The 14,827-nt window shown below is 41.1% G+C and overlaps 1 protein-coding gene across 1 annotated transcript in view; it reads left to right on the forward strand.

Annotated features, from left to right (window-relative positions):
* SMARCC1 (SWI/SNF related, matrix associated, actin dependent regulator of chromatin subfamily c member 1) overlaps positions 1 to 14,827 on the forward strand; it is a 90,702-nt gene that overhangs the window by 37,507 nt on the left and 38,368 nt on the right. The window contains exons 15-21 of the mRNA XM_055706822.1: positions 514 to 585; positions 4,523 to 4,636; positions 5,397 to 5,550; positions 5,870 to 5,983; positions 8,225 to 8,284; positions 13,326 to 13,584; positions 14,247 to 14,408. Coding sequence (XP_055562797.1) covers positions 514 to 585; positions 4,523 to 4,636; positions 5,397 to 5,550; positions 5,870 to 5,983; positions 8,225 to 8,284; positions 13,326 to 13,584; positions 14,247 to 14,408 — 935 coding nt within the window. The remainder of the gene's footprint in view (positions 1 to 513; positions 586 to 4,522; positions 4,637 to 5,396; positions 5,551 to 5,869; positions 5,984 to 8,224; positions 8,285 to 13,325; positions 13,585 to 14,246; positions 14,409 to 14,827) is intronic.

Genomic DNA, 14,827 nt, shown 5'->3' on the forward strand with positions numbered 1-14,827 from the left:
GACCAGGGAGGTACTAGCTATGTCTTTGAAGCCAGTCTCTTACCTGACTTGTGAGCACTAATAAGTGCTGCCGATCCAGCTTTGGGCTGGGACTCAAAGCACGCACTGCCATCTTGGCAGTATGTGCCATAAAGGTGTCAGTTCCTTGGGGTATTGGTGGTTCGCCGAATGTTTGCACTAAACAGGCTGGAGGCGAAAGATGCTTTGTCAGAAGCTTGGGAAGGTACAGGTGGAAATGGGCGGCTGCTCGGTACTTGTCGGAGTTTGATCAGGGTGGCATTGGGTGTGTAGTTTTGCTTTGACCAGTGACTGAATTGTGATGGTTTTTCAATGCAGCTTTGTTTGGTGAAATAAGCAAATTTCAAAGGGTCATGCTAGAATACTAAGGTTTCTATAAAAAAAAACAAAAACCCTTGTTATAAATGTTCTCCCTGAAAATAGTCATTTGGAGGTGTGCAGAGTACTTCAAGATTACTTAATATTTGGTATCTGAATTGTCTGTTTCTGCTACAGTATTCATGTGATTGAACGTCGCGCTCTTCCTGAATTCTTCAACGGAAAAAACAAGTCCAAGACTCCAGAAATGTAAGTAAAATATGAGTGTAGGCGTATAAGAGTGTGGCAAGATAAAGAAGCTTCCAGTTTCATGAATCCTGTGGTCATTTTAGCTGTGCATGTGTTAAGCTGATACTGTCTGTAGGGGCATGAAAGAAGGAAAGAGCACCCGTACAACTGCTGCTTGTAGTTTGGTAGTGTCTGTGTATTATTGAAGTAGAGGTAAAAGTTCAAATATCTAAGTAATAGTTAATAGTGGTTGTCCAGGAAAAATAAACCTAATTTCTCCCAGGTAATATTGGAACAAATTCTTGAGCTTTATGCGGTACAAGACATGATCGTCTTCCAAAAACATCTGAAAAATTTCATGATACTGTAGAAACCTAATAATCCTCCTTATTTTTCTCTCTCTTCTCATGCCATGCTGTATTTCTGAGACTCAGGAGTTTCATGTGTAAGCGGTGATTGCTGAGTTTGTTGTAGGATGCTGTGTCAGACTGTGGAATGGATTTTGCACAGTTATCTGTGTTGATTTCATGGTTCCCTCAGCAGCTGATGGGTAATTCTGAAAGTGCAGGTGAGGGTCAGTAAATATATCTTTGCAGGCCTGAGATGTAACCGTGTTCTCAAGTATTAGGTAGTCCAATTTAAATCGGAGACCTGGAGTTGTGCATTGCGAGAAGAAAAATATTTTTTCTTATATAGCTGCTCCAAACCCTCTGGTGGCATTTTAATTCTGGATGTGCCTGTTAAGCCTAGGTGGAGTTGTCTCAGTTGAATTTAGATCCAGTTTGTACCTATTTTGTCTCCTTGTGGGGTCTGGTATCTACTGCAGAACTGAAGTGTTCTTAATTGAAAATTACACACACAGAGCTGTTTAAAATAATTTTGAAAGACTGATTATTGTCTTGAGGTAGTGCAGTGTTTTTCATACATCGAATGATTAACTTCTGATCTGACTTAGTGTAACAAGATAAGCTGCTGATTTTGCATCAAATGCTTATCTTGAGAATCTACTGCAAGGCTTGTTACGTGCCTTAGTGACAATACACCTCCCCTTCCCTGAGAATTTTCTGTTAATCACAGCAAATTTGGTTATTCAAAGCAGTCTTGAAAGGTGATTGATTACAAGAAGATAGTGAACATCAGGTTTTGGGGCAATGTGCTTGTTTCTGTTAAAATTTTAATCCCAAAACCTGAGAATTCATCCAAAAAAAAAATAATAAAAAATTGAACACTTGTATGCTTGTCAACTTGGACAGTGGAATTAGGCTTGTTGTGTTCCCTTTATTTTGATACCAAATCCTGGTCTAGTGGCAAAACAGCTCTTGGGGATTTTAAACCAGTTTTTTGAATTAACTACTAAATGAAGCATTTGGGATGTCTTCTCAGCACATTGTCTTAACATCTGCAAAGCTGTGCATTTTTCATACACAGCATTTCTTCAAACTAACTTTTTCCCTCCATTTCTTAATCCAAATGATGGTGGTGGTAATTGCTCTTCCAGCAGGTAAACAAGGCAGACTTCAGAGTGTTCTTGTGCTTGAATCTCCTCTCCTCAGTCATGACTTTGTGAGGCTTCTGAGCTAAGATTGAGATATAAATTAGAAGCTAAACTTTTTCAGCTCAGAGGAGTACTGGGAGACCTTGTAGCAGTTGCGCAATGCGCGAGGAGGTTACTGAGAAGATGGAGCCAGGCTCGTTACTGAGGTGCATGACAGGGGAAAAAAGTCAAACTGAAACACAGCAAGTTCTGCCTTTGATATAAGGGAAGTACTTGACTCTGAAGAAGATGAAGCACTGGACTGGGGCCCTGGGAAGTTGGGAATGTTGTTCTTTGGAGTCCTTCAGGCTTTGCTGGACAAAGCTGTAAGCAACCTGGTCAAAATTCAGTGGTTTGAGTAGGAGATTGGCTTGGAGACCTCCTGAGACCCCTGGCACCCTGAGTGGTTTTCAGTCTGTAGTCTTTACTCACAACTTCTGTACATGTTGGCGTTGCAGCGGTAACTGTAGCTGCATGATAGTGATTCCAAATTGCATTTGACACTAGCTCTGCTCCATTAGTTTTACTATTTGGCACGTTTGTGTTTGGGGGTTTCTAGGACTTGGTGTGGAAGACTGCAAACAGATTGAATTGTGAAAAATACTTACCTTTTGTATTTGCCACTGATGTGGTTGTCACATGTAGGCCCATGCTTCCTTTTTCAGTTGACGTTAAAAGATCAGGTCTCCTGACATTCATCCGTGTGCTGCTGCTGGTTATTGCCTGGGAGTGAGCAGATCAGGGACTCCTCCTAATGTTGCTGTTACCCTGGAGATGTATTTTTCTTGCCATTTAGGGATTGTAGGAATAGCTTGTAGTCTTGGCTTTGTGTTTTCCTTTTTCCATTCAGAAGGATTTCCCTTTTTTATTTAAATGTTTTGCCTCCACCTTAGTTTTCAGGCCAGACAAAGTACTGTGTTTCAGAAGCTCACACAGGTTTGTTCTTGTGACAGTAGTGCCTGAGGGGTGGTTTCTGTCTTAAATTGGATTTTAAATATTAGTTGACATATCTCTCTCACTGTTGACAAGTTTTAGCTGATGAGTCATGTCGTTGTCAAAAACAACTCCCTGCAGGATAACCTTTAGGGGTGTTTCTGTCTTAGGCTTCTCTCTTCACCTAGTAATGTGACCTTAACAAATAAATATTAAACTAATTTCTGCAGCCAAGACTGCTTTAAAGTACCTGTTCTTAAGCAGACAGTAACCCATTTCTCTCCAGGAGCATTTAGAAGCGTGACTGAGTATTCCTTTATGGAAGAAACTCCGTTTTTTCTCGCCTACCAAACATTGGACATGCAAGATCCCATCACCTAGTTCCATATCTTTTTTCCAGCAAGCTTCATTTATAATTTGCTCAGAATGAAGATGTGGGATTTTGGCAGGAATGTGTACTTGCAGCATCTGTCTGCTTATGTCTTGCTTGTGAAATGCCTTGGTGTTCCACCTCTGTATGATTCATTCTTGGTTACCAGCTGCTTTTGCACGCTGCATGTGAGGCATCCCCGTCTTGAATTTTCTGAAGGCAGAAATCTGCTCATGATAAACTGTTGTGAACACATCCTTGCATGGGATACTAACTTGTATTTGGCAGATTGGTATTGTTCAATCTAAAGAACAGGGCTAGCCATAGTTTTATGGCAGTTTGTTTTGTTCTGAACAACTTGTGTTAGGAAGCATTAATACATTGCAGGAAGTTACTGAAAAAGCCTGTGAAGCAGTGTCTGCAGTGCAGGAAAGGGGCTGAACCCCAAAACCTGCTTGCTGGGACTGTTGTGCACTGAAATACAGCGGTCTCATGGGGGTGATTTCTGCCTTAGCTGTTCCCAGCTCAGTGAGTGGGGAGTGCTGTGCTGACTTCTGGGTTCTTGCCCTCTGCTTTCCAAAGATCTTTTGTACATTTTGCTGGTGTCTGACCTTTCCTGGCTGATGTTTTTATGCGTTAAAAAGCCTGCATGTAGGAGCAGTAACGTTCTAGCCAGTGTACTGCTTCTGCTTTTGTGCACAGCTTTTTTTCCTTCCAGACTCACAGAGGTGATTGACAAACATTTAGTCTGTTGCCATGTGAAGACCAGACCCTACTAATTTTTTCCTGCAGCTAGTAGTCTGTTCCACAAGTATTTGGTTAGTGACCAAGCTACAGCAGCTATTTGCATGATTTGCAATTTAAGCTTGCTTTGATGTACTGCTGATCCAAACACAGATAAAGTCTAGAGTGAAACAATCTGGAAGAGATGGGTCATATTCAGTATATATATAAAAAAAATTCTATTTACCTATTGCTTTTGATACTGATTCTTAAATTTCGTCAATAAAAACTATCTGTTGATGTTTGCTTGTCAGTAATACGGGTGTTTGAATCCTGAAATACGTATTCTAAACTTTTAGACATTAATATGCATGAACTACCTATGAATTGTCTTCCAGATACCTGGCTTACCGCAACTTCATGATTGACACGTATCGCTTAAACCCTCAAGAGTACTTGACGAGCACTGCTTGCAGAAGGAATCTGACTGGAGATGTGTGCGCTGTCATGAGGTAAAAGCCACGGATGTTTCAGCCACTGCCCGCACTTTAACAAAAAGAAATAGGAGCTACATTAGGTGTGGAAGTGCTCTAGTACAACAGCGTAGGTGTGGGCAACAGCCATTGTGCTGTTGATTAGCAGTTTCCCCATTTTTATGGTAGCCAGATTGTTATGCTATTCTTTATTTGTAATATTCTGCCTGCTTGCTGAGCCATGCCTGCGGAGTTTGGATCTTAACTTGTGATTATTTAGGTTCTGCTGTTCAGTACATGTGTGGAGTTTTTCCAGGAATTCCAGTTTTGCAGCTCTGTTTTGTCAGTTTTATGTTTCACCAGTCTTAAGCTGTGAGGTGCAGCAGAGCCCTAGAAACGTGGGGCTTGCTATATGTTGGTTCAGTGAAGAAAAGCTAGATAGGTGAGGAAAGCAAGTCAGTGATTGTGCAGCCCTCACAATCTGTACACTGTGTGCAAATGGTTCTATGCACGCAGCCCTAGCTTTGCTTTGCTTTTGTCCTGGAGTAATTCCTGTTATCTGTAACCAAAGATGTCATGTTTTGTTTTATGCAACATGCCAAAGTGCAGTCACATCTGGACAAAGCTTGTGCTTTGTGGTTTGTATTGCCATTTGTGATTAGTGGAGGACTGTAGAAGATTCTGGATCTATGTTTGATCCAGAAACATAAAATTCCTCCTTTGCTCTCTCCTTTCTGCAGTGTCAAGCATGAGCAAGGCTTTAGTTAATAAGATTGTAATTTGTCACGTTGTTTCATAGAGTACATGCTTTTCTGGAGCAGTGGGGTCTCATTAACTACCAAGTGGATCCAGAAAGCCGTCCCATGGCAATGGGCCCTCCCCCTACTCCTCACTTCAATGTGCTGGCCGATACACCCTCCGGACTTATGCCTCTCCATATCCGCACTCCGCAGGTGAGCCCTGCAGGCTGCACTAATGTGTGCTTGCCTGAGCTCTAGCCAATGTCATTAACATGGTAGCAGAATAACTTGCACATGATCTCATTAAATGTTCCCTTTCTGTCCATCTAGGACACCTGAGAGTTTCAGGTGGTTGGAATCTCTTAAACCAAGTCTATGGGCATTATATGCAAGTGATACGATGCAAAGCCGTCTCTCTAGACTTACATTCAACTTCTTTGTTCAGTCCATGTTCTGTTTAACATTGGTCTGAAAACCTTGAATAACTTTCGATTTTTGCCTCTCACCTTTCTCTTGTGATGTTTTTTCACAGGTTCCAGCTGCTCAGCAGATGTTGAGTTTTCCTGAGAAAAACAAAGAGAAGCCTACTGATCTGCAGAACTTTGGACTTCGCACAGACATTTACTCAAAAAAGACTTTAGCAAAGGCACGTGTGTTGGGATTTTTTTCCCCTGCACCTTCTGTTAAGCCTTCTTCCGCAGTTGTTCTCCACTAGATGATATTGAGATGGCTTATATTACTCTTACACTCCTGTTTTAGGTTTCTGTGTCTTAGTGTATGACACTAAGCTACATGGCTGTGTCAGATACCTGATTTTGTAGGAATAGACACATACCTATCCGAGGCTGGTCAGTACTGTCAGTCTTCAGACACTGAAACCATGTTACTGCATATTTTACCTGAATGGTTCAGAATCAACAAACTACCCAGTAATTCAGCACAGGAACTGAGATCTTTCGGCAGGGTCTTAAACTATTATGTTTTCCAAGTCCGAGCAGGTTTTGCCAGACTGAGAGAACTAGGAAGTTGCTTCAGTACAAAAGGTGCCACAAAACCGTTGCAGGGTTTTTTTTAGCACTGACATTGCAATGTATTGTATTGGATAGTTCAAGTTTTGAGATACATTGCCATGATGTCGGTAATTCCGTAACCTCTTGCCTTCTTCCTGCTGCCTGATAGCCTGTGTGTACCTGGTAGCAGGAGGTGTTGCAGGAGTGCCGTGTTACTGCTTCAGCATAGCCTTCAGTTTGGGAGTCTACAGAGTTCTCCCGACTACTGCCTCTATGTACTGAAGTCAGGCTGATCTGTGTCATTGGTTCATTGTCCTAAGAGATCACTGTTTAAACCTGAGAGAGAACTATTTACACTACTTATACACTATTATTTATACTATTTATCAGCTAACAGATAACTGTTTAAAAAACTCACCAAAACAGAGTTGTTGTAGAGATGAGTGTGTTTTTATAAAGCCTGATTCCATATGACGTTTCATGGAATAACTTTTTCACTTAGTTTAGGGATGTTCACCAAATTAATAAATTTTTTACTGTTTCTAAACTCTGGTTCTGTTTACAAGCATCTATACCAATGGACTTGAGCAGATTTGTTAGCAGAGGTTGATTTCCCTTTTTGTTTTATGTATGGCCGTTGCTTTTTCGGCTGTTCATACCAGCCTGTCTGAGAACTGATCAGCTGCTGGATGACTCACTTTGATTAATGTTCTGTTTGGGTTAATGATCTGTTTGAAATGCATCTTGAGATAGGATAGATTTACTAATCCTAAATATGCTTTTCATTTTGCTGTCGTCTTGCACAGATACATCCAATCTAGATAATGTTCTGCCATAAGCAGGTGACAAGCTTTTTATCTTTATTAGGCACGAAATGGATTAGGGTGTCATAATCATGGAAGGGGAAATTTTCACCAAGAGCTTTGTAGCATTTAGAAAATCTCAGGAGTTAACCATGAGCTATAGATCTGGAAGCAGCAATCCTTGGAGCAAGTGATTGCTAAATATGCAGATTATCTTCCTGTGATTACTCTTGTCTTTTCAGATAGCTCATCTCACTTGTAAAGATTTATTATTTTTTTTATTAAGTTACAGATGAACTTTTAGACAGACAAACTTTTTTTAGAGCAGCATGCACCTCACACAGTCCAGTCTGTCTGCCTTGGAAGCAGAGGCTTGATGGGGACTAAAGTTATGGTGACATAAGCCCTGTTCTCTTGAAAAAGGTGCCCTTTAAGCTGAGAGAATCCCAGGTGTGCCTGGATGGAGTAATACTGTCTCCTCAAGGGACAGCAGCCTCCTTCAGTGGTATGGCACCTGGTGAGGGGGTTAGGTACTCTGTTGTGTCTGTTGGTTGCTGCTGTCCTTTGAAATGTAGGATGCTTTGTGTAAACTGCTCTCTTCTTGGCTTAATTTTACTGGCCAAAGTCAAGCTGACCAGAATACCATCAGCACTCCTTGGGGTTTTTATATTTAGGAAAATCCTCTTTGCTGTTTGCTATTTGTGCAAGCAAAGATAACCAGGGAAAAAGGGTACCAAATCACTTTGCTTTAGCTTGGAATAAAAGAGGAGTTAAAGGTTCTCCTAGGCATGTTGGGAAGGTGGGATCTGTAACCCCCAGCCTCCACAGAGACTGCAGGAATGTACTCACCTGTGTACCTTAGCTACGTGAGTAAATCGTGTGAACTGAACCACTGTGAGAGATAACCAGGGATTGGTTAGCTGTAGTAGGAAGGTTGTGAAAAATACACGTTTGGGTGGATTAAATAACAGATTCTTCGCCTTCTTAATGTTTTCTTCTGAAAAGTTCTGTGTGAAAGGACCTGTATTTCATGTCTGTTGTTTTTTTTTCCCACCCCACCCCTGTCTTTTGTAGAGTAAAGGTGCAAGTGCTGGAAGAGAATGGACAGAACAAGAGACATTGCTGCTATTAGAAGTAAGTTCATGAGGGCAAAACCAAAGGCGGATAGGAAACCAAAACATGCAGGGTGTTACATGCTTTGAAAATCTACATGTAGGTTAATAATTGTTTTTGAAGGGGAGTTAGATGACATACACATGCTTTTACAGAAACTGGAATAGCAAAGAAGTTTGTAGTGGGAAGCAATCTCTTGGGACTGAACTGATGTGGCTGGAGGAGGAGAGTGGCTGCTATCTATATACAAGGATGCTTGTCTGTTGTGGGTTATGGGTTTTAAATTGGTAAAAGGTTAAAGCTCACCCTTGAAACCTTTGGTTTCTTTGACCATCATGGCTATGTTACTACTCAAAAGAGATGGCAGGAACATCTGTGTAATAGAGGAGCTTCATGTGCTTTAAGGTTCAGTTCTATCTAACTTGTACCTGCAAGCTAGAAATTATTTAAGAACTGTTGCATAAACTCAAGTTCAGATCTTGCAGTGCAGAGGGGGCTTTTCATTAAAGAGGAGTTACGAATACTATGAATGCCCTTCAGGTGATGGTTTACCTGCCACTGAGATACGTACTTCGAAATTCTGATAATCTTTACAGGTTCCTGGCTATGCTATAGCATGTTAGGGAAGCAACTAGTTTTTGAAGTTTAAATTGTTAAGAAACAGTTTACTGTCTCCTGCCACTAAGAAGGGCTCTGAGAAGCTCTTTATTTGGTAGCACTTTAATCCATACACCTACTTGTTCTTTTTGCCCTATAGCTGCACTTGGTGTATTCTTTAAGCTTTTTCTGGAAGTTTACAAGAAATAGACATGAGATGACTCAAACCAGGTACTGTAAAAATGAGCTCAAAGAACTGCTAGCACACGCGATCAGGTTTTTGTCCCCAGATTGCTTCATCTGCTGCTCTTGAACCGCACGGTAATTGTCAGGTCTCTTGGAGTTCCAGTCTAGGATGAAAACCATCGCATGAGATGCACTGCAGAATTATGTTCTAGTCTTCCACACTGATATCAGGGCAGCATTGTATTTCATAGTGCTTTGTCAGAAGAAAAATCTCAGTGGTCTGAAATAATTAATGTGCTGCCAGTTCCTGTAAAGAAATTATCATCTGCCTAGCTTTCTTTTACAGGAGTGTTTTCTTGGTGTAGAGGTTGGGTGGTTAATTTTTATTTTTTTCCTTTTGTGCAATTCAGGGTTCTGGTATAAGAATTCTAGTTTTGGAACTGGTATTTTGTTTGGTTTTACTTGGAGAGAGCTTAAAGCAGACTGCAATTGCGTGATTGTTCTGGCTTTTTTGTCTTTACATGTGTCAGTAAACCCATTGAAAAGTTAATTTCATAAGGAAAAGCATGGACAATGGATCTTGACAGTGCTTGACAGCGCTGAACAATACTCGGCTTCTGTGTGTGGTTTCTGAGCTGGCCAAAGTGCCTAATCAGCAGCATACTTTGCTTCAGCCATCACAGATAGGGAAGCGTGTGCGTGAAACAGCCAAAATAGTTCTGGGAGTTTTTGCCTTAGGTTGATACGCACTGTTGAGCTGATACTTCTCTATTGGCACTTGGAAAAATTTTGCCTGTAGGTGAAAACAGCTAAGATGTCCTTCATGGCGTTCTTGTATGGAGAAACAAGACTAATAGCTTGATATGCTGACTTCTTCGCTTCCTAGTATTTGTATTTAAAATTAATTATTTTGTATATTTGTAGCTTATGGTCATATATAGCAAGTAGTAGCCTAATGAAACGCAGGTGACAGTCTTCATTTTAAAAAATAAATCAAGTCTTAAGCCTTGAGATTACAATTTTATTTAATGTGAGTTTAAATTAATAATGTTTTTGTTCTTTGTGATTTTAACCTATGAATAAATCAGTAAAGAGTATATCAGTTCAAGTGTAAGTAATTCAGCTGTAACAAGCCAGCTCAGTCCATTTAAATCCTCAGGGTAGCTTTGAGCAAATATATATGCAGTTAAGTTACAAAGAATAAATCTTAGCTAAAATAATTACTGTCCTTCCGCCTGTTGACTGAATAAATTGGGGGGAGGAAATACTGTTTCCCTCCCAGAATCATTTTCCCTGCCACACTGCGGCTCCGTATCTCCACAGAGTTCTATTCTTGCATAGTTAAGTGCATTTTCAGCTATTTATTTTAAGGACAACTATTGTGAGAGCTAGCTCGTCTAGCAGGAGAATAACTAGCAGTGAAGGAGAATGAGCAAAAAAACCCTGCATGGCTGTGAAAAGCAGAGCTCATCTAATATGCTAGTGTGATTAAAAATGGATAGGCAATGATAACTTAGGGCACAGAGATTAAATTAGGGAAAGTGAAACAAAGGTTGAACGCTGAATAAATGTTTCCCCATGAATATGACCTAGTGAACTAATTGGTTTCTGATTTCTTTAAAGATTTGGGCAAGATCAGACAGAGGTCAGGAGAGCGGTTCAGAAGCAGTTAGGGGCCGTTAATTCCTGTGGTACGGGCCAGGCAGCCCGATGTAGTCTGTCCTTGGTTTGTTCCCAAACCAAATGATTCTTTCAGAACCTTTCCTGCTGTCCAGCTCATGATCTTCAGCGATTCCTGTGGTATGCTTCCCATCCAGCTACGTGCTGCTGGAGCACGGCGTTCCTGGCATCTGCTGCTCGCCCAGCTAGTCTTGCACCCAGGGTTTTAAGAGAAGGGAAGGAGCAGGGAACCAGTGGCCTTCAGAAGATAAACTAGGGGTGTTTACCTCCTCCCCAGCCAGTTTAAGCAGCGAGCCCTAGCTATGAGAAAAACTTAAAACTTCAGGCAGGTAAAGCCTAAATCACTTTTGGATCAGGGGGCTAAAAAGCTCCATCTGCTGCAGGCAGCTTGCTCTTTTTTTCTCAAATTTGTGCAGTGCCTGTTGGATTTCTAATGCCTTCGGATTTAATTCATCTGTCCTTTCAGTTAGTTTGCTTCCACATCTTCAAAAATGCTACTCAATTTCCATGTTTCCCCAGCTGATCTTCAGCATCTGTGACATGCCCAAGGGTCCTGTTCAGGTGGACTGCTTTGCCTTTGAAGAATTCTCATAGCTTATGTTTTAGCTGCAGAAACACTGAAACACTTTTCCTCTAGAACTGCTGTGAAGAAAACAGTATGTTTGGAAACTCCTGGATTTTTTTTAACAAATTACTTTCGTAGTGGTGAAGTTGACTGCTTTCTGCAGGCGCTTGTCTTCTGAGTGTGCAACTGTCGTATGTATAGTAACTTGTTTTGTGGAAATGTCCCGTCCCAGGTCAGGGAACTCAACACTTGAGGCTGGTGCGTCAGTTTGTCTTCTGCTTGTCACTGATAACTGCTGAAACATCTAGCATAGTAACTTGGGTACTTGTGTGACTGCTCGGGCACACTGGATGTGACCTGCTCATGATGTCCGACATACAGCCCAGCATCTTGCTGTTGAGCATGTGGAAGGTTAAGTCAGTCTTGCGTGTTACGTGAAGGGAAAGACTGCGGGTGTCGGAGAGCCATTAACTTCCTCTGTTCTTAGCAGACATGCTTAAATGGGCATACTGCTTAGTTAGGGAAGCTCGTTGTCATGAGTACTTAGTTAAGGAGGAGGAGGATTTCTGTGTGTTCTGAAATATATTATACCTGCAGACGGGTGCCTTCAAGTCCAAGGCAGCCTGACTGATGGCAAATCCACATAGGGATCCTCCAAGCAGCCTCCTTCAAACTCTGTGCTTCCCCCTCCACCAGTTACTGCTGAAATGCTTGCTCGCTTGCTGTGAAGCAATGCAAAAGGTTGTTAGTTGCCCTTATGTATGTGTGGGGTAAGCACAGTGTAAGTAAAAAAAAAAAACAACAACCAAAAAACCAACAACAAACAAACAAACAAAAAACCCAGCTTGACTTCTTAGCCAAATGTGTTAAACTTAAAAACGAAAGCGGGGTCTGCAACTCAAACAGAATGGTGTTTACCAGCCTTGCTCAGACCTCTGGTATTAAATATTTCCAGAAGAATTCTGTTGCACCTGTGAGTTGCAGATCCCATTTTCATTTTCAAGTTTAATGTATTCTGTCCAGAGTTCAAATGGCTTTTTGGTTTTTTCTGAGTGACTGGACCATGAATCATCTCAGTGATGTGAAAGTTAATGGTTGAGGGGAATGCTTTATGCTTTCCAGATGCTCAAATAACTAAAACAGTTTTCATGAAAAAAACCCACTTGTTACAGGATAATATGTATTAGGCTACCACTTTGGGCTTTTACAGTACTAATTTGTTATTTTTTCAACAACTAATGCAGGGACTTCAGTAGCTCGTTGTTAAGTAGCTTTAAAAGCGTCTGAAATTCTGCATTACAAAATCTTTGATTTAATTTGGAAGTTTTTATCGGGTGGCTTATCTCTACGTAATAAAGATTTGTTAACCTGAAAGCATAACAGAAATCAGACTGGTTAACTCTTGCTAGAGAACTGCTCTCGTCTGGCTTCGTAATGTAGAATACATTTTCTTTATTTCCTCTGGTATCTTGGTTTGATGCTGTTAGATTTTCATAACATCTGTTGGATGTAAAGACTGGACTTCACAGTCATGACTAGTATGTATGTTTGAAATAAATCTTGCTCCTGCCCCAGAGAGCCTAGTGCGTTCAGACAGAAGTGAGAGAACACACGAGTGCCCTCAGGGGGAGTACTTATGGGAATTAGAACAATAGGTGAGACTTGGTGAGATAAGCAAACTTATTCCTCCGTAAAGCTTTTCATGTGGAAGCAAAATGGGGAAACACTGACTGTGCAAATATTATTAGTAAATCCCAAATCTTTTGACAATACTTTTTGGTAGAGTAACAGCATAAAACTCGTGATGATCCCTGCAGCTTAAATTTAACTGATGTCCTAGTGAGGTGTTCATATTTATTATGCAGAATAATTTTGCTTCCAGGAAAAATATGATTTTAAACAGTTGTCTGATCCCGATTTATTGTTCCATCACCAAAATAACTAGTATTGAAAGTATTTTTGCATGAAATAAGGGTGGGTGGGTGTGTTCCCCAGAGCAGTTGACATATATACAATGATTTTTGTCTTTTGCAGGCTCTGGAGATGTACAAAGATGACTGGAACAAAGTCTCAGAGCACGTTGGGAGCCGTACCCAAGATGAGTGCATTCTCCATTTTCTGAGACTTCCCATCGAAGACCCCTATTTGGAGAACTCCGACGCGTCCCTGGGCCCGCTGGCGTACCAGCCCGTGCCCTTCAGCCAGTCCGGCAATCCAGTGATGAGTACTGTGGCTTTCCTGGCATCAGTGGTGGATCCCCGGGTGGCATCAGCCGCAGCAAAGGCTGCGTTAGGTATGAGTTGGCCCCGGCAATTTTTTTCACCTGGTCTCTACAACTTTGCTCTCTGTTAGTCTGGTCTTAAAGTGGACTGTTTCTAGAGTTTAAGGATGAGCAGTAAGTGGTAAAAAACAAGTTTACAGTTGTGTAGAAAACAGGTCTACTGATACCGGGTCTTGTGTTCTGTTGTTACCGAAGCAGAGTTAAAGTAGCTCTTAAAGGTCACTGAATGTCTAAAGATGGCTTGCATTTCCCTTCTGTGCTCACCGACTATTGATAGTACTTGCAGGTGCCACCTCATAGTTGGTGTTACTGTGACCACTGTCAGTAGTTTAGCTATGGGTAAATGCACAATGCTGAACTTTCAGTTTTCTGGTTTTACTTGTCCAAAATTATCTGCTGTAGTTATGTGTCCTTTAAGAAACTTGATGAAATAGTTCCTTTCACTTTTTTCCTTATTTTCCCACACAAAAGACAATTTTATATAACTGGCAAGAGAACCTTTCCTACCACATTCAAAAGAGAAAATTAACTACCTAATGTGAAAAGAAGGAACTTATATATTTGAGAATTCACTTTGTCACGAGATTTACCTGCACATTGACAGGAGAAAATTGTAACTTTTGATTTGCCATGAAATCCTCATAATGTAACGTTTTCTGTGTAAATTTTAACAGAGGAATTTTCTCGAGTCAGAGAGGAGGTACCACTGGAGCTTGTTGAAGCTCATGTAAAGAAGGTGCAGGAAGCAGCACGAGCCTCTGGGAAGGTGGATCCAACATATGGACTAGAGAGCAGCTGTATTGCTGGAACAGGTCCAGATGAGCCGGAAAAAATCGGTAGGCTCTCCATCAAAATGCAGAAGTTTTTGCAGATGAGTTTCCTTAGGCATTTTCTTCTGACTCGTAATAAACCGTAAGTTCACCTTCAGCAGGAGATGGAAATTGTGGCTGAGGAGAGTGTGACAGGTCATTCCACTTCTGCTTGCTGCAGGATTATTAACTCTTGACACTGAATTAATGAATTTGTGACTAGCTTTAATTTTAGAAATTTATTTTCCTACTCTCACTACATGGAAATGCCATTGCTGGGGTGCACAGACTTGAGTGAGCAAAAATACCAGAGCAGAACATTTCATGCCGATTCTGTGGGTATTAGAGGATGCTGCCTTTCTAGCATTATAGTTACAGTACAGCAAACTGTTTTGCTGGCTCTTTGTGCTGCAGCTCAATCTGTAATGTTATATCACACCTTTTGG

The sequence above is a fragment of the Falco cherrug genome, chromosome 4, assembly GCF_023634085.1.
Source record: "Falco cherrug isolate bFalChe1 chromosome 4, bFalChe1.pri, whole genome shotgun sequence".
NCBI classification, from domain to species: domain Eukaryota; kingdom Metazoa; phylum Chordata; class Aves; order Falconiformes; family Falconidae; genus Falco; species Falco cherrug.